General features: G+C 35.8%; 1 protein-coding gene across 9 annotated transcripts in view; it reads left to right on the forward strand.

The window, feature by feature from the left end:
- Nucleotides 1-24,127, forward strand: part of LOC117321558 (protein vav-like) — a 67,417-nt gene that overhangs the window by 13,764 nt on the left and 29,526 nt on the right. For 8 of the 9 annotated variants that reach the window (XR_004531381.1, XM_033876011.1, XM_033876015.1 and 5 more), the window contains exons 6-18: nt 283-384; nt 613-681; nt 2,439-2,663; nt 2,919-3,014; nt 3,468-3,539; nt 4,580-4,653; nt 5,071-5,089; nt 5,346-5,437; nt 6,212-6,257; nt 7,696-7,716; nt 16,821-16,919; nt 17,325-17,434; nt 22,716-22,805. Coding sequence is in view for 8 of the 9 variants with exons in the window: in XM_033876011.1 (XP_033731902.1) it covers nt 283-384; nt 613-681; nt 2,439-2,663; nt 2,919-3,014; nt 3,468-3,539; nt 4,580-4,653; nt 5,071-5,089; nt 5,346-5,437; nt 6,212-6,257; nt 7,696-7,716; nt 16,821-16,919; nt 17,325-17,434; nt 22,716-22,805 (1,115 nt within the window). In the remaining variant the exon portion in view is untranslated. The remainder of the gene's footprint in view (nt 1-282; nt 385-612; nt 682-2,438; nt 2,664-2,918; nt 3,015-3,467; nt 3,540-4,579; nt 4,654-5,070; nt 5,090-5,345; nt 5,438-6,211; nt 6,258-7,695; nt 7,717-16,820; nt 16,920-17,324; nt 17,435-22,715; nt 22,806-24,127) is intronic. The other variant, XM_033876012.1, reaches the window with a different exon arrangement.

The following is a 24,127-nucleotide window of genomic DNA, read 5'->3' on the forward strand; positions in this document are numbered from 1 at the left end:
TGGTTGGACCAGGTTGATTTTACAAAATGCCGGACCAAACCAGATTAGACAGGGATTCGGATTAGACAGGGGCCAGTTTTGACAACTTATACTGTATGTTTTCTAATACATTATGTATGTCTTACTGGTAAACATTTCTCTTATGACATTATTAAGCTAAATTGGTCAGAATTCAACAGGAAGTCAACTTACCATATTGGGTCAAAGTTCAAGGTCATATATTTTTATTTTCTTAAAAGTAAAATGTAGATGAAATTGTAACTTTGTGAATCATGTTTTTAGCCATCAGAGTTACCTCCTCCAGTCACAAAACTAGACTACTGTGTGAAGGAAATCCACGACACAGAGAAAAACTACGCAGATGCTTTGACGATGTTAGTGCAGGTAAGTACAGGTGCAGGTATATATTATACGTGTAGTTGACATAAGTTACTAACAAGTCTGATTAGAGTAACAGCCATCATGATTGCTCCTTCAAATAATTGACTTTGTACAATTGTTACCAGAATTATAAAATTCATTGTAATCCTATGTATTTTTCTAGTGATCTCAAACTATTTGTTTTTAATTTAAAGTGACATTAGAACTTACTTTTTGTCCATGTCATTACAGCACTTTATAAAGCCGTTAAGGGATGTGATACCTGCTGGGGACCGTGACGTAATATTTGCACACATAGAGGTAAGATTAACATACAGAAGGTCCTATCTCATTACAGTAATGTCTGCCAGTCATTTTATACTCTATTACTGGTGATATGTTTGGTGTTGTAGATGTTATTGTGTTGTTAACTCTATAAATATATTACCTGTGTTAGATGTTATTGTGTTGTTAACTCTATAAATGTATTACCTGTGTTAGATATTATTGTATTGTTAACTCTATAAATGTATTACCTGTGTTAGATGTTATTGTGTTGTTAACTCTATAAATGTATTACCTGTGTTAGATGTTATTGTGTTGTTAACTCTATAAATGTATTACCTGTGTGAGATGTTATTGTGTTGTTAACTATAAATGTATTACCTGTGTGAGATGTTATTGTGTTGTTAACTCTATAAATGTATTACCTGTGTTAGATGTTATTGTGTTGTTAACTATAAATGTATTACCTGTGTTAGATGTTATTGTGTTGTTAACTCTATAAATGTATTACCTGTGTGAGATGTTATTGTGTTGTTAGCTCTATAAATGTATTACCTGTGTGAGATGTTATTGTGTTGTTAACTATAAATGTATTACCTGTGTTAGATGTTATTGTGTTGTTAACTCTATAAATGTATTACCTGTGTGAGATGTTATTGTGTTGTTAACTATAAATGTATTACCTGTGTTAGATGTTATTGTGTTGTTAACTCTATAAATGTATTACCTGTGTGAGATGTTATTGTGTTGTTAACTCTATAAATGTATTACCTGTGTTTGATGTTATTGTATTGCTAACTGTAAAATGGTGTTAACTTTAAAATAAGAAGATTTGCAATCTTGTTTTTCACATTTAAGGGTTAAATGAATTTGTTAAGATTGTTAAACTTAAGTTCCCCTGACTAAAAAACACTAACGATAATGCATTTTAGTGCACATGCTGTTTTCATATTAAGAAAAGCAAGATTCCTAATGATTCTAACCTTTCCCTACCTATAGAATCAGTGTTCTGTGTGTTGTGGTAGAAAGCAGTGTTGACTAGCTGGACTCTATAGTCTGTTTTACTATAACTACATATTGTTGTGTATGTTGTGGTAGAAAGCAGTGTCGACTAGCTGGACTCTATAGTCTGTTTTACTATAACTACATATTGTTGTGTATGTTGTGGTAGAAAGCAGTGTCGACTAGCTGGACTCTATAGTCTGTTTTACTATAACTACATATTGTTGTGTATGTTATGGTAGAAAGCAGTGTTGACTAGCTGGACTCTATAGTCTGTTTTACTATAACTACATATTGTTGTGTATGTTGTGGTAGAAAGCAATGTCGACTAGCTGGACTCTATAGTCTGTTTTACTATAACTACATATTGTTGTGTATGTTGTGGTAGAAAGCAGTGTTGACTAGCTGGACTCTATAGTCTGTTTTACTATAACTACATATTGTTGTGTATGTTGTGGTAGAAAGCAGTGTCGACTAGCTGGACTCTATAGTCTGTTTTACTATAACTACATATTGTTGCGTATGTTGTGGTAGAAAGCAGTGTCGACTAGCTGGACTCTAAAGTCTGTTTTACTATAACTACATATTGTTACGTATGCCCCCATTTTCTAACTTTAGGTGTGATGCAATCTTGTTTGTGTTGATCAACTGTTAGATCTCAATCATATCATAATAGAAACCTAACATAATTGTAGACCTTTGTGTGATTTCATAAGGTATTACTATGATATAATTCAGGAACATTTCAAATAACATTATACATTGCTGTAATGTACTGTTACCTTTTCCAGAAATTATTAGAGATTCATAAAAGCCTGCTGGTTGAGCTACAGTTAGCCTGTCGGCAAGCATTTTCTACCACTGCCGGTTCGGCAAGCCATATTGCAGAGGTCTTCATCAAATGGAAGTCAAAACTCCTCATATATGGTGACTACTGTTCAAACCTACCGAAGGCACAAGAAAAAATAGATGAAATTCTTAAGCGAAATGAAACAATGATTAAAGCACAAATAGAGGTAAGTTTCTGTTTAAATTGTACTTGGGATTGAGTTAAAAATTACTTTTTGGCAATCATTAATTGTCAGTGTTACAACTTGTAGCAAAATGAATTATTGTTTATGTGTTGAGCTTATTGATCTGCTGCAAGTTGAAGCCTGGAAACATAATATTGATTCCTCGTAATTTAATGCCACTTCAAATTTGTTGTAGTCAGACTTTGTTCAGAGGTGGGTTAACGTTGTTCATATATCTTTGATTTGTGTATTTTTCAGACCTGTGAAAAACGTGCAAATGAGGGCAAATTTAAACTACGTGATCTATTACATGTTCCTATGCAGCGTGTCTTGAAATATCATCTCCTTCTCAGGGTAAGTCATATCATCATCTTTTGGTATCTTTGTTTAAAATTCAGCAAAATTACTAATCACTGAAGTCTTCAAAAACCCCAAATAAACGATCCAATATATATTGATAGAGAAAAATTGACCTCTGCTTAGTCAAAATGGGCGAAGACTGAATCATAATCACTTGGAAGTTGTTAAAGTATGAAATTCATGAAATTGTGATTTCTATGAGATTTAGCACATGACGTACAAAATATCGGTACTGCTATGTCAGTTTGACTGTAGAATTTGATATTGTTTCATGGCCTACTAAATAAACCTATTGACGTAACTAAAGGATGGCGAAAAATTAATTGTATCTAGTGATCACTGTTGTATTAACACAGATTTCGTCCATGATCTAGTTTCTTTAAATTTAGCTTACTTAATCTAACACCCAGGTCCTGTTAAATGAAATGTGAATGTTAATTTTTGTAGGAGCTGATGCGACAGACAAGCAAGAATTCAGAAGACATCCGGACACTTGAGGCTGGCCTTGAGGCTATGATGGTGTGCTTTCTTGATTTCTGCTAATTTCTGTCCTAGAATGCAATTTCCACCTATTTTTTTAATGTCAGAATTTCCAGTGGTAAATTCTTTAATCTGTTTGTCTGACATGGCATCAATAATATGATTGTCTTTAAGCTATTCATTATGGTTACAATCAAATACTTTAGAACAATATCTGCATTTTAATGTCTCAATTTTGTGTTTTTAGGTCACCTGAGACAAAGTCTCAAGTGACCTATTCTAATCGCCTTTTGTCCGTCGTCGTCCGTCCGTAAACAAGTTACATTTTCAACTTCTTCTACAAAACCCTTAAACCAAATTCAATGAAATTGTGAATTATACGGTCCCCAACCCCCAGGGGCCTGATGGGCGAGGCTAAAAAGGGTCAAATTGACTGAAATTTCAAAAATCTTCTTCTATACTCTCAGATATGGTGGAATCAAATACTCGTCATAGATGAAAGGGTCTTAAGGTGCTTTACCAAAATTGTGAATTTCATGACCCTAGGGTCTCATGTTTGCCCCCGGGGAGGGGGTCAACTTTACTAAAGTTTATATAGGGAAATAACATTTTTGACAATAATTTGTTTGATTTGGATTGGAATTCATTCTAACTTGGTTAACATTATCTGCTTAAAATGGCAGTTTCATGGTATGCACATGTTGGCTCTGACTGACCCCCAGGGGCTGATGGGTGGGACCAATAAGGGTCAATTAAATTAACTGAAATATTTCAAATCTCAGGTGACCGTTAAGGCCCATGGGCCTCTTGTCTATGTTAACAGAATCTAATACATTCTTCTAGTAGTTAAATCTTAACTGAAGATTCCATATTGTAATTAAATTCTAATACTGAAGATTCTATATTGTAGTTAAATCATACCTGAAGATTCCATATTGTAATTAAATTCTAATACTAACTGAAGATTCCTTATTTTCATTACGCACTTAGACTAGTGGCAGGATTATGTAAATGAAACAAAGAAAACTACAATGATACCCTACTGTTCCTGATTTTCTGGTATGTGTTTTGTGTAATAGGATTTGTCGCTGTATGTGAATGAAGTGAAAAGGGACAACGAAACTCTCCTTCTGATATCAGAGATTCAGAATAGGTATGTATACAAGTGATGCAGGATATATCAGCATATAATTGGAAATTACACAGTGTTCATTCTTAAAAAAGTGTCAGCTTTGTGGAATTACTTAATTGTGACATAACTCAACTTTGTTATATCTGCTGAAAAAATGTTAAGAAATTTACACAGAATTACTTGTAATTATATATATATATGATTAGGACCTCTATCTTATGTAGAAAATCTGGTTCATCAATTTGTAAAATGTTTGACAGGCCTGATAACAAAACCATTAGGTCTGTCATTATTTAATTAACTAGGGATTCGGGTCCAGGTCCAACTGTTTAAATGACAGTATATGAAATAACCCAAGTGTATTTGTCCGATTTTATGTTTTACTTTTAACAAGTCTCTGTACCTTCATTATCCTTCTTTTTGTTATGATTTTTTCAGTATTGGTGACTTACAAATGGTAAGTATAATTGTTAAATTGGAGACGTTCAACTTAATATTGTAGAAGTTTTGGTACAGATCTTTGCAGATGTATAAGTAAAACATCTGTCTATATTGGTATTTTGAATTGATATTTAAAATTTTATCCAGTTGACCTCTCATTCAATGTGATAAGAAAATCTGTAGCCATGATACCCTATGTCATAGTGTCAACCTTGATTGGGCTGACTAGAGAAACCTTTAACAGTTAAGTACGACTGTGATGTTTGTTACAGCCGGCCAATACCTCACTCAAGGATTACGGCAGATTACAGAAGGATGGCGAGCTGAAAGTGAGAAACCACCAAGACAACAAAATGAAAACCAGGTAGGTATTGTATATCTGGATGTGTGGCAACGGGTAGAAGGTGTGGAGGTTATAATAATTACTGAAGATAAGGATTCAAGCTCTTTAGTTTTGGACTAAAATCCAGGAAAGTTTATTGAATAAATTAATTTTGAAGAAAAGTTAATGAACTTCCTACTGTTTATACTGTATATATTTTGTTCAAATTCTGCTTCAACAACACTACCATTGCTATCTAATATTCAGCTTTGATTCATTAGCAAAAATACTATGTTCTGGGGAAAACAACTTATATTTACCAGGTAGTTAAAATTCAAATAATTCTTTCGCAGTATTTGTCTCCGACAATTCTGATCCGTCCTTCATTACAGTATAAATATATGATTGCATCATAAATGGCGTAAATAGCCATCATTTTCAGAAAATGAAAATTAGTGCAAAAAAGGTTAAAGATAGAGAATTGTTTAAGTAATTCCCCAGAATTCCAGGTAATGATACTCTATTCTTAAGAAAACTTTAACATTCCTTGGGGAATCACATGCATACAAATATTGTTTAAAGGGATCTTAATGTACAAAATACCTACTAGTAGGAACATTGTCTTGCCTATTTGTCCTTCATCAACTTTGAAACGCTTCTACTATGTACCAGGTACTACAGAACAGCTTGGTAGATCATGAATAAAATTTAAAGCATTTCTGGGAAGTAGACTTGCTTTTGACACAATCCAATTTACTGTGCTTGTCCTAATTCATATGTAATTGTTCGTGTTCAATTTATCTATTTTTGTTACAGATATATTTTCCTGTTTGATAAAGTCATGCTCATGTGCAAATCAAAGGTAGGTCAAAATTAAGTGCATACTGTTTCCCTATTTTTCTTGTTGTTTTGACAAATTGTGATTTTCTTTGGTTAGTAGTTTGATCCTCCTTGTCTGTACCTACCTGTTTTTTGGTTGGTGTTCCATATTAACTTTATAGACAATGTAAAATCTCATAGCAATAAGTTTTCAACTAAGTTTCATCAATTAGTTAATCTTGCACAAGTTGGTTTTACTTCCATATACATTTGAATGATTTCTCAGTAATATTCATTTGATAATTAACTTTTTAACAGTGTTATTTGCACAAATATATTATATAACTAATAATATTTATGTTGATAGTGATCAAACTGCTAGATGATTAGAGTCTGTTGAATGTAACATGTATCTGCCTTCCTCTGCAGTAGTGATGGCTGGAACGGAGAGATATATGCTTCAAGTAGATATAATTGAGGGCACATCAGGTGTAGAGGTCTTAGGTCATAGTTTGCTCTCTCTTTCCATCTGAGGTCATGGGGATGAGACAATAATTGTGACATTAAACTTGCCTGTATTGAATATATATATACTTTCATGAATGGCATTTTTTCTTCGAATTGTTATATTTTGTAATGAAGCAGCATATCAGTCATGATACTAAAATTATGATCTTTTTGTTCAAAGTATCAAAACTTTTTGTGGGGTCTATTGGCTACTTTCATACTCCATTTATTATAATTTCATTGACCAATGGGAAACATTGTAGTCTCATAGTCATTGGCTCTCAGGAATCACAGTTCCTGATTGGCTACAGGGAAAAAGTGTCTCCTTGGCTGTTTGTAAACACAATGCCTCATTGCCTATTAAGCAACTGTTTCCCACTAGCTGTTTGGAAAAAAAGTTCCCTGTTGGCTTTTGAGAAACACAGTTCCTCATTGGCTTTAGAGAAACACAGTTCCTCATTGGCCATTGGGAATCAGTACCCCATTGGCTGTTGGGAAACACAGTTCTTCATTGGCCATTAGGAATCAGCTCCTCATTGACTTTTGAGAAACAAAGTTCCTTATTGGCTGTTCGGAAACAGTTCCTCATTGGCTGTTGGGAAACACAGTTCCTTATTGGCTGTTGAGAAACACAGTTCCTTATTGGCTGTTGGGAAACACTGTTCCTCATTGGCTCTTGAAAAATAGTTCCTTATTGGCTGTTGGGAAACACAGTGCTTAATTGGCTGTTAGAAACCACATAATAAAAATTATTTTGATAAAATTTAGTTAATTTTCATGATTGATTGAGTGATCTTGTAATTATGTGTACTTTAGATAAAATTAAATGTAAAATTAGAATTTACAAAATGAAAACATTTAGAAATAACCACACAATGTCTGCTTATTGTATATTTGTGATTGTGTGTTACGAAGCCCATAGCTCACTTGTTTTTCTTTCCTTTTTTATTTTTTCGTGCTTACCACTTAATCAGATGGTGGATAAATTTTTGTGGGTAAGGCTACATTAATGTCTGCTGATCGTCACATCCTGCGACGTGTAACCATGGATATTGTCATCTATATAATGCATATTTGTCTCTCTGACTGTCTGGGCGAATGTTGTGCATCATGTAATAACTGACTCACTCCAGTGTCTAGATGGGCCAAGCTACTCTCCTACACTGCCACAAAAATTTATCTTCAACTCTGATGCTCGTTTATTAAGTCATTTTAAAGTGTTAAGTTTGTATTTGAAACATGTGGTGTAATGTGATGAAGTACTTTATATTTGTGAACCTTTGAATATTTCCTCTGTCTTTCCAGATAGACATATACCTGTTCAATCAATCAAAATTTGACATTGCTCACTATATCTATAACTGAGCTATGATTCTCTAAAAGATTTTCATTGGTTGAACTGAGATTAGAAATGTTGTGGTGATGATGTCATTCCTGATATGATCTCTCTTGTTTTCTCATAACCCAGTTTAAGACATGTTATTATATATCTCTTGACTTGTACTTATAAAGTGTACTCATGTTGTCACATTTCAAGTTTTGATTATTGGTTTGAAAAAAAAACTACAATACTGATTAAGATATTTGGGAATTTAACTATTGGAGAACATGATACTGCTCGTTTGGATATTGTTGCAATATACAATGTAGCTGCTAATGACAGATAAATATGATGGTAATATGGTTAGATTGTTGATCAAAGACATACTGTGAAGCACACTATAATGTATCACATCGCTACTATCACACAGATTTGATACAGGTAAATTGGGCTGGTGTTCCTGTCTGTAGGGGAAGATTATTTAGCAACCATACATTTCCAAGTTTTGAGGGTTTTACCATACAGTTCAAGTTTTGAGGGATTTAGCAAATTTCTGTTTCCTTGGGATACAGCAAGTTTCTATTTCCATTGAATGAAGCATATTTCTTGGTCCTGGGATATAACATTTTTCTGTTTCCCTGGGATAAATAAAGCAAATATCTATTTCCATGGAATAAAGCAAGTTTCCTTGGGTTATAACAAGTTCTTTTTTTCATTTAGATATAGCTTGTTGCTGTTTCTCTGGGATACATAGAGGTTACACAATGAGTGGTTGCTGAATTTATATTTTCAAGAATATAACAAAAACAACTGCGAACTACTTCTCATGCATTATCATTTCCGGGACATTGTGAAGTGGCCTTCAAGTGTTAGCTAATCAAATCATATTGACCCACGTGATCAAAAAATAGTTCCGGTCAAAGGTCACTGTGTGATCAACCAATCAAAACGCATTAAGAGTTTATTCCACACTTGGTATAAACTAAATGTTATTCATCAGTTGTAATGATTATTTTATGCCTTGAGAGTTGAATAACACCCACCTATTGTGGTAGAAAGAAATTTTCAATTTTACAGAGATAAAGAATATTCTGTTTCCAGCTGGTATAAAGCAAATCTCTGAGTAGATGTTTAAATGTGCAAATATTTCCATCTGAAGATCAGAAAGGCTAGAACTCTCCAGATACAAACTTTGGTATAGCTGCAGAAAATATACATGTCCCTGTTATACGTCATGTCAAAAACTAAAGACTTAATGATGTCACAGTCTTGGTGACAGCAGTTTGATGTATCTGTTCTGGTATGTCCCTGGCTGTTGTGATAATGCTGAACCACTTACAAATTGGAGACAAACAAGAGGTCATTTTAGGTGCTGAGACATTTACACTACTCCCACTATACTCATAAAACAGATCTTCATTTTATAATTTTTAACTGAAGAAGCTAAAATGTAAACTTAAAACTTATTTCACACATCCTGTTTGATATTCAAGATCATTTTACAATCTTGTAACTATAACTTAACATGATTAAAGTTATATATCCTCCCATAATGCCAAAATAACAGAGTGTGGCCAGTGTGGGTGGGTAGCTACAGTGATACTTCCTGTGTCAGACGTAAATAATGTGATCCTTCCTGTGTCAGACGTAAATAATGTGATCCTTCCTGTGTCAGACGTAAATAATGTGATCCTTCCTGTGTCTGACGTAAATAATGTGATCCTTCCTGTGTCAGACGTAAATAATGTGATACTTCCTGTGTCAGACGTAAATAATGTGATACTTCCTGTGTCAGACTGGGGGAGTAAATAATGTGATCCTTCCTGTGTCAGACGTAAATAATGTGATCTTTCCTGTGTCAGACGTAAATAATGTGATCCTTCCTGTGTCAGATGTAAATAATGTGATCCTTCCTGTGTCAGACGTAAATAATGTGATCCTTCCTGTGTCAGACGTAAATAATGTGATCCTTCCTGTGTCAGACGTAAATAATGTGATCCTTACTGTGTCAGATGTAAATAATGTGATCCTTCCTGTGTCGGACGTAAATAATGTGATCCTTACTGTGTCAGACATAAATAATGTGATCCTTCCTGTGTCAGATGTAAATAATGTGATCCTTCCTGTGTCAGACGTAAATAATGTGATCCTTCCTGTGTCAGATGTAAATAATGTGATCCTTCCTGTGTAAGATGTAAATAATGTGATCCTTCCTGTGTCAGACGTAAATAATGTGATACTTCCTGTGTCAGACATAAATAATGTGATCCTTCCTGTGTCAGACATAAATAATGTGATCCTTCCTGTGTCAGACGTAAATAATGTGATCCTTCCTGTGTCAGACGTAAATAATGTGATCCTTCCTGTGTAAGATGTAAATAATGTGATCCTTCCTGTGTCAGACGTAAATAATGTGATCCTTCCTGTGTCAGACATAACCCTAATAATGTGATCCTTCCTGTGTCAGATGTAAACAATGTGATCCTTCCTGTGTCAGATGTAAATAATGTGATCCTTCCTGTGTCAGATGTAAATAATGTGATCCTTCCTGTGTTAGATGTAAATAATGTGATCCTTCCTGTGTCAGATGTAAATAATGTGATCCTTCCTGTGTCAGACGTAAATAATGTGATCCTTCCTGTGTCCGACGTAAATAATGTGATCCTTCCTGTGTCCGACGTAAATAATGTGATCCTTCCTGTGTCAGACGTAAATAATGTGATCCTTCCTGTGTCAGACTGGGGGAGTAAATATTGTGATCTTTCCTGTGTCAGACGTAAATAATGTGATCCTTCCTGTGTCAGACGTAAATAATGTGATCCTTCCTGTGTAAGATGTAAATAATGTGATCCTTCCTGTGTCAGACGTAAATAATGTGATCCTTCCTGTGTCAGACATAAATAATGTGATCCTTACTGTGTCAGACGTAAATAATGTGATCCTTCCTGTGTCAGATGTAGATAATCTTATCCTTGTTAGACAGAATTTTGAGAGTGGTGTTGGAGAGTAGCTAATGTAATCCTTCCTTCAACACTGGGAATATTTACATTGGACAACATAGTTATATATGTATGGTGTTATTTATACACAGAGGAACCTATCATTGAGCCATTGTTTAGAAGAAATGCTATTTTCTGCCACCTGTACAAAATGTAATTTCATACTAACTAGCCTGCAAGTAAACTTCAGAAAAAAAACTAATGATAACTTTGGGAATAGGACAGTTTATGTAATTTAACTTATCTGGCACATAATTTTGAAACTAGACCTAGACATTAGATTCATAAAGCAGATTCACGACGGACTTCAAAATTCATCCCATATGGAAACCTCGTACAGTAGGACGCTGCATCTTTGGTCAGTTCAGATATGTAATTCCATAGCAACAGTAACGGACAGATTAACTAATTACAATTTAATGTATGTTGGGAACACAAAGACCTTATAATTACTGTTTATTTAAATTGAAAGAAAAATCATATGAGCATAATAGACTTTATTCAGTCTTCTCAATCCTGACTTAAAATGTATAGAATATCAATTTAGTTAAAAATGCCCAATGTCCTGAAACAGGTTGTTATTTCTATTGATCAGTGATAAAGTATCAAAACACATGGATGTATTTAAGCTTGCTGTGAAGCTTTTGTCGGCTGCTTTAATTGTAGGCACACCAATGCTACACCACACTTCTCACTATTACTCTTTCAAACAACGTCCTTGATTAATTTGTACATTTTGTTAAAAATTTATTTTACAAATTAAATGAAGATATATATGCAAAAACAGATTTTGAATTTAATATGTGCCTGTAGATTTTTTAAACATAGATAATTAAGGACCCTGAGGCTACCAGTCGTTAGACTTTCAGAAATCTCATTCATGCTATATACTGAAGGATTTAATCTGAAAAGTATCCTTAATTTATAAAACACCCAATTCAAACCCTGTAAGAGGCATAACGTACCTGTTAATGGGGAATGCTGGATCATATCTTTTTGATATATATTGTATACTCTACTAGCTATATATACTCCAGCTGTCAAATTTTGATTATTGCTTTTTTTGATTCACATTCGTATAAATTTGTTACCAAGGAATCGCCAGGTCATCTGAAGTCAAAAGCTTAATTGTTACACCTGTAAAACCCATGGGATTATCTTGACTACAATTATTATATTTTATAGTTACAAATTGGTAGAGACTCTGGGACACTAATATGTAATCATGACCAAAAATATACCAAACTTATGGTTATAACATGTCTGATGGTCAATACTTCTAACAAAAATATGTCACGGTCAGTGATGGGTTCCTTTGTATGTAGCTTTTTGTGTTGTAAAATTGTTTATAGAACCAAGCTGTGATGTCATTTGTTGTTCATTTTGATATTTAACTGTCAGTGAGGGTTTCATTAGTAGAGGTCTTACATGTATCCCTTCATTGTGTTACCTGGTACCCTAGCTGTAAGTCACAACAGTTACTAATAATAGCCATAGGTAATCTAGTTACAGGTACCATAGCTGTAAGTCACGACAGTTACTAATAATAGTCATAGGTAATATAGTTACAGGTACCATAGCTGTAAGTCACGACAGTTACTAATAATAGTCATAGGTAATCTAGTTACAGGTACCATAGCTGTAAGTCACGACAGTTACTAATAATAGTCATAGGTAATATAGTTACAGGTACCATAGCTGTAAGTCATGACAGTTACTAATAATAGCCACAGGTAATATAGTTACAGGTACCATAGCTGTAAGTCATTACGGTTACTAATAATAGCCATAGGTAATCTAGTTATAGGTACCGTAGCTGTAAGTCATGACAGTTACTAATAATAGTCATAAGTAATCTAGTTACAGGTACCATAGCTTAAGTCATGACAGTTACTAATAATAGTCATAGGTAATCTATAGGTACCATAGCTGTAAGTCACAACAGTTACTAATAATAGTCATAGGTAATCTAGTTACAGAAAAGTCTGTCCTGTACAAATAAACAAAATTAATGTTGTGTTCATGGCATATGAAAATAGAGATCATAGATTCTAAAGTTAATTGGATAAAACATCAGTTTATAATTTATATATTAAGATGTTAATTCTAAATATTTGTATAACAAAACCATCCATATATTTATCCACAATTTTTCAACTTATTAAGTATTCCCTGAAAAAAAACCAATATTTTAAATCTTTTACTTTTTAGCCCTGTGGTATATTTACTATTGGTTTAGCTGTAATGAATGAGGAATCTGTTCCTTTTCCTGAAACACTGTTTTGTAGATGTTACACTTCACCTACAGTGTTGACCTGCTTTCCCAAAGATAGAAAATAAACACTGCCATATGCCATATTTGACCCAATAAGCACATGCACCCCCTCTGTTTTTTGTTGTCTTTTTTCAGGAAAAGAGGATGGGTGCGTTTATTGAAACATATAAAATGCTCCATACCTCCCTGATCTGCCATAATAATCTTAAGTCTTTTAACCAAAGACACTTGATTATTTTGCTACATAAAATTATGTAAATGAAAATAAAATCTACCCAGAATTCTCATGGAAACTTTTATATTTACATGGTTTTATCAAGCACACCCCCTTTAGTGTTTTGTGAACACTCAGTAGACTTATTTTGGTTGAATATGGCAGTTGCCTAATTTAGATGGAATGTTTAGTGAAGGTGTCAGTTCTCTAAAGGCTTCATTCCTTGAGGGATTTTTGATCGAACCTCGCATAATGATAAAGAATCATAATGTCTCAGAAAAGTTTGAGTTTCAGAGGTGTTGGGTCAAGGTTAATGGTTAATGTTACTATTTTTAGAAAATCCTTCCCAGTGCTCTAGTGTCTTCATTCCTTGAAGGATTTTGATCAAACTTAAACAATTACCAAGGACCATAATATCTTGGCAATTCCAACTTTCATGGTTGTTCAAGGTCAAGGTCACTGTTACTGTTTTTAGAAAATCCTTTTTGAGCACTTAAGCGGCTTTATTCCTTGAGGGATTTTTATCAGACTTCACCCAATTAATATATAAAGGACCATGAATTCTCAGACAAGTTTGAGTATCAAGGTGGATTGGGTCAAGGTCAAGGTAACTTTGTCCTTTTTTTTTTTTAAAGAAAAACCTTTTCAGTGCTCTAGCGGGATCCTTTGAGGGATTTTCATCAAGCTTATGACACTTATTAAGGATAATGATATCTTGGACAAATATGAGAGTCAGGGTTGTGGGGTCAAGGTCACCATTACTATTTTTAGAAAATTGTTGTCAGGTCTCTAGAGGCCTCATTCCTTAAGGGATTTGGATCAAATTTCATACATTTCATACACTAGTAAATGACCAGAATAGCTAGCAGGGGTGAGTAGGGGACTTGAATTGCTTAGCAATGCTCAATATGCTTGTTCAAGATGACATTCACATTCGCTATAAATGCAAGCAGTTTAATATTTAATTATATAAAGTTGCAAGATTATATTTCATTAGCTATGAAGAATGACTCACCCAAAAACATCACCAGACACTTCCTCTTTAAACTGTTGAAACAGGAAATCTTGTTTGTCATCCAATAGCCTGTCAACTTTCTGATTATCAGATAGTTTACCAGTTTCAGTAGTTTCCATTGTTATACATCATGCCATGCAGTTATTGGCATTCATGTCATTAACATTCATACAGTTTTCTGTATGTGATAAGGATACAATGCTTAGCCTTGTTATGGTCAGGGGACATCCCTTTGCTTTATCCTGGGTGGGAGAAATCGCTTAGCTTCCTTTGGGTTAGAAGTAATCGGTTAGCCTCCTTATCGTTGGGATATCCTTAACTGGCTTCCTTTTGGTTGGGAGACATCCACCTTCCCTGAGGCTCCTAATCTGCTTTTTATTCACTCATCAATTCTATTAATTACAGATATTTCTTTTATATTTGAATGTTTGGATTATTGATTATAACTGATTAGAACCATTAATTTAAAATTGATTGTTACATCAAAGGCATATCTAGTAGGTAATGATAGTAATCAAATATAAATCTATCATTACAGTTACATCTCAAATTGTAAATGGCAGAAGCCAGTCTTAATTTCATGAATATCACTGTATATTGGTTTTTAATCAACTACAGTTTCACTTATAATTATGCATCATGACAATGACCTATCTACTTTCACTTTCTACTTTCACTTTGATTTACAACTGCCACAAATAAACATGTATGAAGCATTTTGATTTATGTTTTTTTGCATTGACTTTGTATTGTGCATTTTTGATTTTCAAAATCATATATTTATTTTTATTCAGAAAAAAGGTTTTTGTAAAATTGTAAATTTTATATTCCTGAGTTATATGGAGATTAATACACAGTACTAGTATAATATACTCTGATCCCTGGTGTGTGTAGTACTGGAGCCTGTCTTATGTACTTTAAGTTTCCAGATCAAGTTTTTATAGTGTAAACATTTGATTACAAATGCTGTAAATGGTCTGGTTTTAAACATTTAACTTCTGTCTTCTCGGGAAATGATCAGTCAGATGGTCACATAATTCTACAATCATTTTAGATGTTTCTATTTAAATTGACAACAATGTTTTAGAATGCCTTATTTTCAAATTAATAAGATTCTGTGATTGTTCACAATATAAAACTTTGAATTCAATTAGACATTTTAATTGAAATATTTGAACATTTTTAATCAGCCTTAGACATCTGTGCTGCAGGGCTATATAAGGCAGGTTTCATGTAAAATCATCCTATACTGAAAGGGGAGAAAAATGCAGTGAGAAGTCACCTGGTTTACAAGGGAAAAAAGAATGCAATAATGATGTAATTGGCCGACAGGGAACCTCTCTGTCAGTTTAGTACCCTTGTAAATGTTTAGGTTACTCTGACCATTCCCTGATAGAATATCTTTAATGAGTTGGACAGAAGAATAAGACACTGGCTGAACTCTCCAATCAACATTGATGTTGGTGCTAGTTGAGGAATGGAACCGTATATCAAATAAAAAAATAATCCTTTGCAACCACTGCAGCTGGGGGGAGGGGTTACACAATATTGATATTCATTTTGAGAGGGGTGCCCTTAGATGTTTTAGATGTAATCAATAACCAGTTGACTACTAAACGTACATGGATGAAATTTAAAATTTTCACAAATGACAGAGTGGTTCCAGTATCTTTCAATTACACCATTATTACATTCTATAACAGCATTTTATTTCTCGTAGTAAAATGGCAATTTCTAACTGCATTTCTTTTCCTTTCAGTATGTTAACTAATCCTGTAGGTGTAAAAGGGGAGGTCATTGTTGTAAAAATTGTTTGTAATTAATTGATTAATTCAGTTCTGTATAATGTTGTAATGTTAGGGTCAGCTACAAATTAAGTAAAATTTACAGTTTCGTTAAAGGATTGTTTTCTTATTTAGTTTTTGAAGCAATTACTAGTCAGGAGACTAAATGTTAACAACTCCAATAGCTATTAGAGAACAGTCAATCATTGTATATGTATTAGTACTTGTATTTATGTAATAAGAAGAAATGTCAACATGACAATCATTTATTGTATATTTCATAAAAAAACAACAAAAAAAACGCCATGAATATAGAACTTGACGTGACAGCTGATGAAATAAAACGATACAGGTTTTAGATGTAATAAAAAAAACCCAGCAATGTGTTAAAAAATTAAGTTAGAGATAAGAGTCATAGATATGCTGATTTTTGTTTAGAAATATTACTGAAACCAGTATTTCTCTTTTAACCTGTTGTGCTAACTTTGTAGGGGGAGACATATAATTACAAAGAAGCCATCATTCTGGCCACTTTCAAGGTAGACGACAGTCTGTTGACAAAAGAAACACAGTTGAAGCGAGGGGACAAGGTAAAGTAAACACATGTACATTACAGACAACCAGAGACACACATCAATGTCATTTTGTGCTGTCTCTCGTAGTTCAGCTTTTGCAGCTAGTAATCCTTGGAAAGGGATTTCCAAAAAATTAGTTTTAAGAGCAATTGTCCTGCTCTGGCTTGCAAAGTGAAATGGTCTGTCTTTCTTCACATAATGAAATATTTATCAGAAGCCAGTTAGATTGGATTTGTAGGCCTGCCAGTAAGTTTAGATGGTATTATTATAATTTTTAGTTTATAGTCTAAAACTAACTGCAATAAAAGAATGATCCAATAGCAGGTTATAGAACAGTGGATCAGAAATTTATGTAATAGATAATAGTCATGTTATATCTGCAATAAAGAATAAAAATAAATGTGTGCTTTTTATTTGCAGTGGAATTGTCCATTTATTATGGTAAAGAAAGAAAACAAATCAGCATATACATTCTATGCTAAAACAGAAGATATGCGGTTAAAATGGATAGACGCCATCAAATTAGCATTGTAAGTAGATAACTGTACAGATGATTAATAGAATCTTTCCCTACCTTGGGGGTGTGACAAAGAAATCACTACCCGAGGGGAATTCATGAACGTCAAAATCAAGGCTTGTCGAGGGTTTGACATTCCTGAATTTCCCCGAGGGTTGAGATTTCTTTGTCACACTCCCTAGGTAGCGAATGATTATTTTTCTCTGACCACTTCAAATAATTGCATATCAAATCGGTGGTAAAGTTATGTTTGTAAACAAATGCACATGGTCGATGATAGCTCTGTCACAGTGTAGATAACCGTACCGATGATAGCTCTGTCACAGTGTAGATAACTGTACCAATGATAGCTCTCTGTCACAGTGTAGATAACTGTACTGATGATAGCTCTGTCACAGTGTAGATAACTGTACCGATGATAACTCTGTCACAGTGTAGATAGCTCTGTCACAGTGTAGATAACTGTACCGATGATAGCTCTGTCACAGTGTAGATAACTGTACCTATGATAGCTCTGTCACAGTGTAGATAACTGTACCGATGATAGCTCTGTCACAGTGTAGTACCGATGATAGCTCTGTCACAGTGTATATAACTGTACCGATGATTACTCTGTCACAGTGAAGATAACTGTACCGATGATGGCTCTGTCACAGTGTAGATAGCTGTATCGGATAACTCTGTCACAGTGTAGATAACTGTACTGATGATAGCTCTGTCACAGTGTAGATAACTGTACCGATGATAACTCTGTCACAGTGTAGATAACTGTACCGATGATAGCTCTGTCACAGTGTAGATAACTGTACCGATGATAACTCTGTCACAGTGTAGATAACTGTACCGATGATAACTCTGTCACAGTGTAGATAACTGTACCGATGATAGCTCTGTCACAGTGTAGATAACTTTACCGATGATAGCTCTGTCACAGTGTAGATAACTGTATCGGATAACTCTGTCACAGTGTAGTACCGATGATAGCTCTGTCACAGTGTATATAACTGTACCGATGATTACTCTGTCACAGTGTAGATAACTGTACCGATGATAGCTCTGTCACAGTGTAGATAGCTGTATCGGATAACTCTGTCACAGTGTAGATAACTGTACCAATGATAACTCTGTCACAGTGTAGATAACTGTACCGATGATAGCTCTGTCACAGTGTAGATAACTGTACCGATGATAACTCTGTCACAGTGTAGATAACTGTACCGATGATAACTCTGTCACAGTGTAGATAACTGTACCGATGATAGCTCTGTCACAGTGTAGTACCGATGATAGCTCTGTCACAGTGTAGTACCAATGATAGCTCTGTCACAGTGTAGATAACTGTACCGATGATAACTCTGTCACAGTGTAGATAACTGTACCGATGATAACTCTGTCACAGTGTAGATAACTGTACCGATGATAGCTCTGTCACAGTGTAGATAACTGTACCGATGATAACTCTGTCACAGTGTAGATAACTGTACCGATGATAACTCTGTCACAGTGTAGATAACTGTACTGATGATAACTCTGTCACAGTGTAGATAACTGTACTGATGATAACTCTGTCACAGTGTAGATAACTGTACTGATGATAACTCTGTCACAGTGTAGATAACTGTACCGATGATAACTCTGTCACAGTGTAGATAACTGTACCGATGATAACTCTGTCACAGTGTAGATAACCGTACCGATGATAGCTCTGTCACAGTGTAGATAACTGAACTGATGATAGCTCTGTCACAGTGTAGATAACTGTACTGATGATAACTCTGTCACAGTGTAGATAACCGTACCGATGATAGCTCTGTCACAGTGTAGATAACTGTACCGATGATAGCTCTGTCACAGTGTAGTACCGATGATAGCTCTGTCACAGTGTAGTACCGATGATAGCTCTGTCAAAGTGTAGATAACTGTACCGATGATAGCTCTGTCACAGTGTAGATAACCGTACCAATGATAACTCTGTCACAGTGTAGATAACTGTACCGATGATAACTCTGTCACAGTGTAGATAGCTCTGTCACGGTGTAGATAACTGTACCGATGATAGCTCTGTCACAGTGTAGATAACTGTACCGATGATAGCTCTGTCACAGTGTAGATAACTGTACCGATGATAGCTCTGTCACAGTGTAGATAACTGTACCGATGATAGCTCTGTCACAGTGTAGATAACTGTACTGATGATAGCCCTGTCACAGTGTAGATAGCTGTACCGATGATAGCTCTGTCACAGTGTAGATAACTGTACCGATGATAGCTCTGTCACAGTGTAGATAACTGTACCGATGATAGCTCTGTCACAGTGTAGATAACTGTACCGATGATAGCTCTGTCACAGTGTAGATAACTGTACCGATGATAACTCTGTCACAGTGTAGATAACTGTACCGATGATAGCTCTGTCACGGTGTAGATAACTGTACCGATGATAGCTCTGTCACGGTGTAGATAACTGTACCGATGATAGCTCTGTCACAGTGTAGATAACTGTACCGATGATAGCCCTGTCACAGTGTAGATAACTGTACCGATGATAACTCTGTCACGGTGTAGATAACCGTACCGATGATAGCTCTGTCACGGTGTAGATAACTGTACCGATGATAGCTCTGTCACGGTGTAGATAGCTGTACCGATGATAGCTCTGTCACAGTGTAGATAACTGTACCGATGATAACTCTGTCACAGTGTAGATAACTGTACTGATGATAACTCTGTCACAGTGTAGATAACTGTACCGATGATAGCTCTGTCACAGTGTAGATAACTGTACTGATGATAGCTCTGTCACAGTGTAGATAACTGTACCGATGATAGCTCTGTCACAGTGTAGATAACTGTACCGATGATAGCCCTGTCACAGTGTAGATAGCTGTACCCATGATAGCTCTGTCACAGTGTAGATAACTGTACCGATGATAGCTCTGTCACAGTGTAGATAACTGTACCGATGATAGCTCTGTCACAGTGTAGATAACTGTACCGATGATAGCTCTGTCACGGTGTAGATAACTGTACCGATGATAACTCTGTCACAGTGTAGATAGCTGTACTGATGATAGCTCTGTCACAGTGTAGATAACTGAAGCGATGATAGCTCTGTCACAGTGTAGATAACTGTACTGATGATAACTCTGTCACAGTGTAGATAACTGTACTGATGATAGCTCTGTCACAGTGTAGATAACTGTACCGATGATAGCTCTGTCACGGTGTAGATAACTGTACTGATGATAACTCTGTCACAGTGTAGATAGCTGTACCGATGATAGCTCTGTCACAGTGTAGATAACTGTACTGATGATAACTCTGTCACAGTGTAGATAACTGTACCGATGATAACTCTGTCACAGTGTAGATAACTGTACCGATGATAGCTCTGTCACAGTGTAGATAACTGTACCGATGATAGCTCTGTCACAGTGTAGATAACTGTACCGATGATAGCTCTGTCACAGTGTAGATAACTGTACCGATGATAACTCTGTCACAGTATAGTACCTATGATAGCTCTGTCACAATCAATGAGTGTGCCTGCATGTAGTGTAACATAGCAATATTAACTTAATACTTTGGGTCTCTTTTTACACATAGATTATATAGCTGTCAGTCACATGGTGGGGCGGTAACATAGATTATATAGCTGTCAGTCACATGGTGGGGCAGTAACATAGATTATATAGCTGTCAGTCACAAGGTGGGGCAGTAACATAGATTATATGGCTGTCAGTCACATGGTGGGGCAGTAACATAGATTATATAGCTGTCAGTCACATGGTGGGGCAGTAACATAGATTATATAGCTGTCAGTCACAAGGTGGGGCAGTAACATAGATTATATAGCTGTCAGTCACATGGTGGGGCAGTAACATAGATTATATAGCTGTCAGTCACATGGTGGGGCAGTAACATAGATTATATAGCTGTCAGTCACATGGTGGGGCAGTAACATAGATTATATAGCTGTCAGTCACATGGTGGGGCAGTAACATAGATTATATAGCTGTCAGTCACATGGTGGGGCAGTAACATAGATTATATAGATGTCAGTCACATGGTGGGGCAGTAACATAGATTATATAGCTGTCAGTCACATGGTGGGGCAGTAACATAGATTATATAGCTGTCAGTCACATGGTGGGGCAGTAACATAGATTATATAGCTGTCAGTCACATGGTGGGGCAGTAACATAGATTATATAGCTGTCAGTCACATGGTGGGGCAGTAACATAGATTATATAGCTGTCAGTCACATGGTGGGGCAGTAACATAGATTATATAGCTGTCAGTCACATGGTGGGGCAGTAACATAGATTATATAGCTGTCAGTCACATGGTGGGGCAGTAACATAGATTATATAGATGTCAGTCACATGGTGGGGCAGTAACATAGATTATATAGCTGTCAGTCACATGGTGGGGCGGTAACATAGATTATATAGATGTCAGTCACATGGTGGGGCAGTAACATAGATTATATAGCTGTCAGTCACATGGTGGGGCGGTAACATAGATTATATAGCTGTCAGTCACATGGTGGGGCAGTAACATAGATTATATAGCTGTCAGTCACATGGTGGGGCAGTAACATAGATTATATAGCTGTCAGTCACATGGTGGGGCAGTAACATAGATTATATAGCTGTCAGTCACATGGTGGGGCAGTAACATAGATTATATAGCTGTCAGTCACATGGTGGGGCAGTAACATAGATTATATAGCTGTCAGTCACATGGTGGGGCAGTAACATAGATTATATAGATGTCAGTCACATGGTGGGGCAGTAACATAGATTATATAGCTGTCAGTCACATGGTGGGGCAGTAACATAGATTATATAGCTGTCAGTCACTTGGTGGGGCGGTAACATAGATTATATAGCTGTCAGTCACATGGTGGGGCGGTAACATAGATTATATAGCTGTCAGTCACATGGTGGGGCGGTAACATAGATTATATAGCTGTCAGTCACATGGTGGGGCGGTAACATAGATTATATAGCTGTCAGTCACATGGTGGGGCGGTAACATAGATTATATAGCTGTCAGTCACAAGGTGGGGCGGTAACATTGATTATATAGCTGTCAGTCACATGGTGGGGCAGTAACATAGATTATATAGCTTTCAGTCACATGGTGGGGCAGTTACATAGATTATATAGCTGTCAGTCACATGGTGGGGCAGTATTCTAAATCTTTGATCCTATTTACCATGTTCATTTGAAAGTAATTCAGTAACATAATCCTAAAACCATGCTTTACTTTGCTTTTATTTTTGCAGAGAAAACACACAACCACCAGACCACCCAAACTTCGTGATGCATACGTTTGACAAGCCCACAGAATGTTATGTGTGTTCAAAACTTTTACGGTATGAATGATTGAAATATTCCTCAGTATCAGGAAGCCTTGATAGATCTCTTTACAACCAGGTCAAATATTTGTAAAATATCTTAGTGCATAAACTTTTTATCAGTAAATTCTTTGTGGATCTTTCGCAAATTCATTTGTAGGCTCCATTTGGTCTCTAGTAGTCCACGTTTAATTATTAATTGTGGGTAGTATATTGGAATCAGTTTGTCCCTCTGTCAGTCTGTTAATAATTACGGGGAGTATATTGGAATCGGCTTGTCCCTCTCTCAGTCAAATAATAATTGCGGGGAGTATATTGGAATCAGCTTGTCCCTCTCGCAGTCCGTCCACTCAGTTTTTTTTACACTTTTCTAATCCATGCTTCAAGGTTGTTGGTGAAAGTTGGTATGTAATGTAAGTATGAGTAGCTACAGATCAAGTTCATGTTTCAAGGTTTTGAGTCAAGGTCAAGGTCACTGTTACTGTTTCTAGCAGTGCCAGTAGGCGACTTTTGTATTATAGCTCGGGAGGGTGTATTCATGACCAGTGTTATATCTCAGGAGGGTGTATTTATGGCCAGTATTATATCTCAGGAGGGTGTATTTATAGCCAGTATTATAGCTCAGGAGGGTGTATTTATGGCCAGTATTATAGCTCAGGAGGGTGTATTTATAGCCGGTGTTATATCTCAGGAGGGTGTATTTATAGCCAGTGTTATAGCTCAGGAGGGTGTATTCATGACCAGTATTATAGCTCAGGAGTGTGTATTTATAGCCAGTGTTATAGCTCAAGAGGGTGTATTTATGACCAGTATTATACCTCAGGAGGGTGTATTTATAGCCAGTATTATAGCTCAGGAGGGTGTATTTATAGCCAGTGTTATAGCTCAGTAGGGTGTATTTATGGCCAGTATTATAGCTCAGGAGGGTGTATTTATAGCCAGTATTATAGCTCAGGAGGGTGTATTTATAGCCAGTATTATAGCTCAGGAGGGTGTATTTATAGCCAGTGTTATAGCTCAGGAGGGTGTATTTATGGCCAGTGTTATAGCTCAGGAGGGTGTATTTATGGCCAGTGTTATAGCTCAGGAGGGTGTATTCATGGCCAGTATTATAGCTCAGGAGGGTGTATTTATAGCCAGTATTATAGCTCAGGAGGGTGTATTTATAGCCAGTATTATAGCTCAGGAGGGTGTATTTATAGCCAGTATTATAGCTCAGGAGGGTGTATTTATGGCCAGTGTTATAGCTCAGGAGGGTGTATTTATGGCCAGTGTTATAGCTCAGGAGGGTGTATTTATGGCCAGTATTATAGCTCAGGAGGGTGTATTTATAGCCAGTG

Source organism: Pecten maximus, chromosome 2, assembly GCF_902652985.1.
Source record: "Pecten maximus chromosome 2, xPecMax1.1, whole genome shotgun sequence".
NCBI lineage: Eukaryota > Metazoa > Mollusca > Bivalvia > Pectinida > Pectinidae > Pecten > Pecten maximus.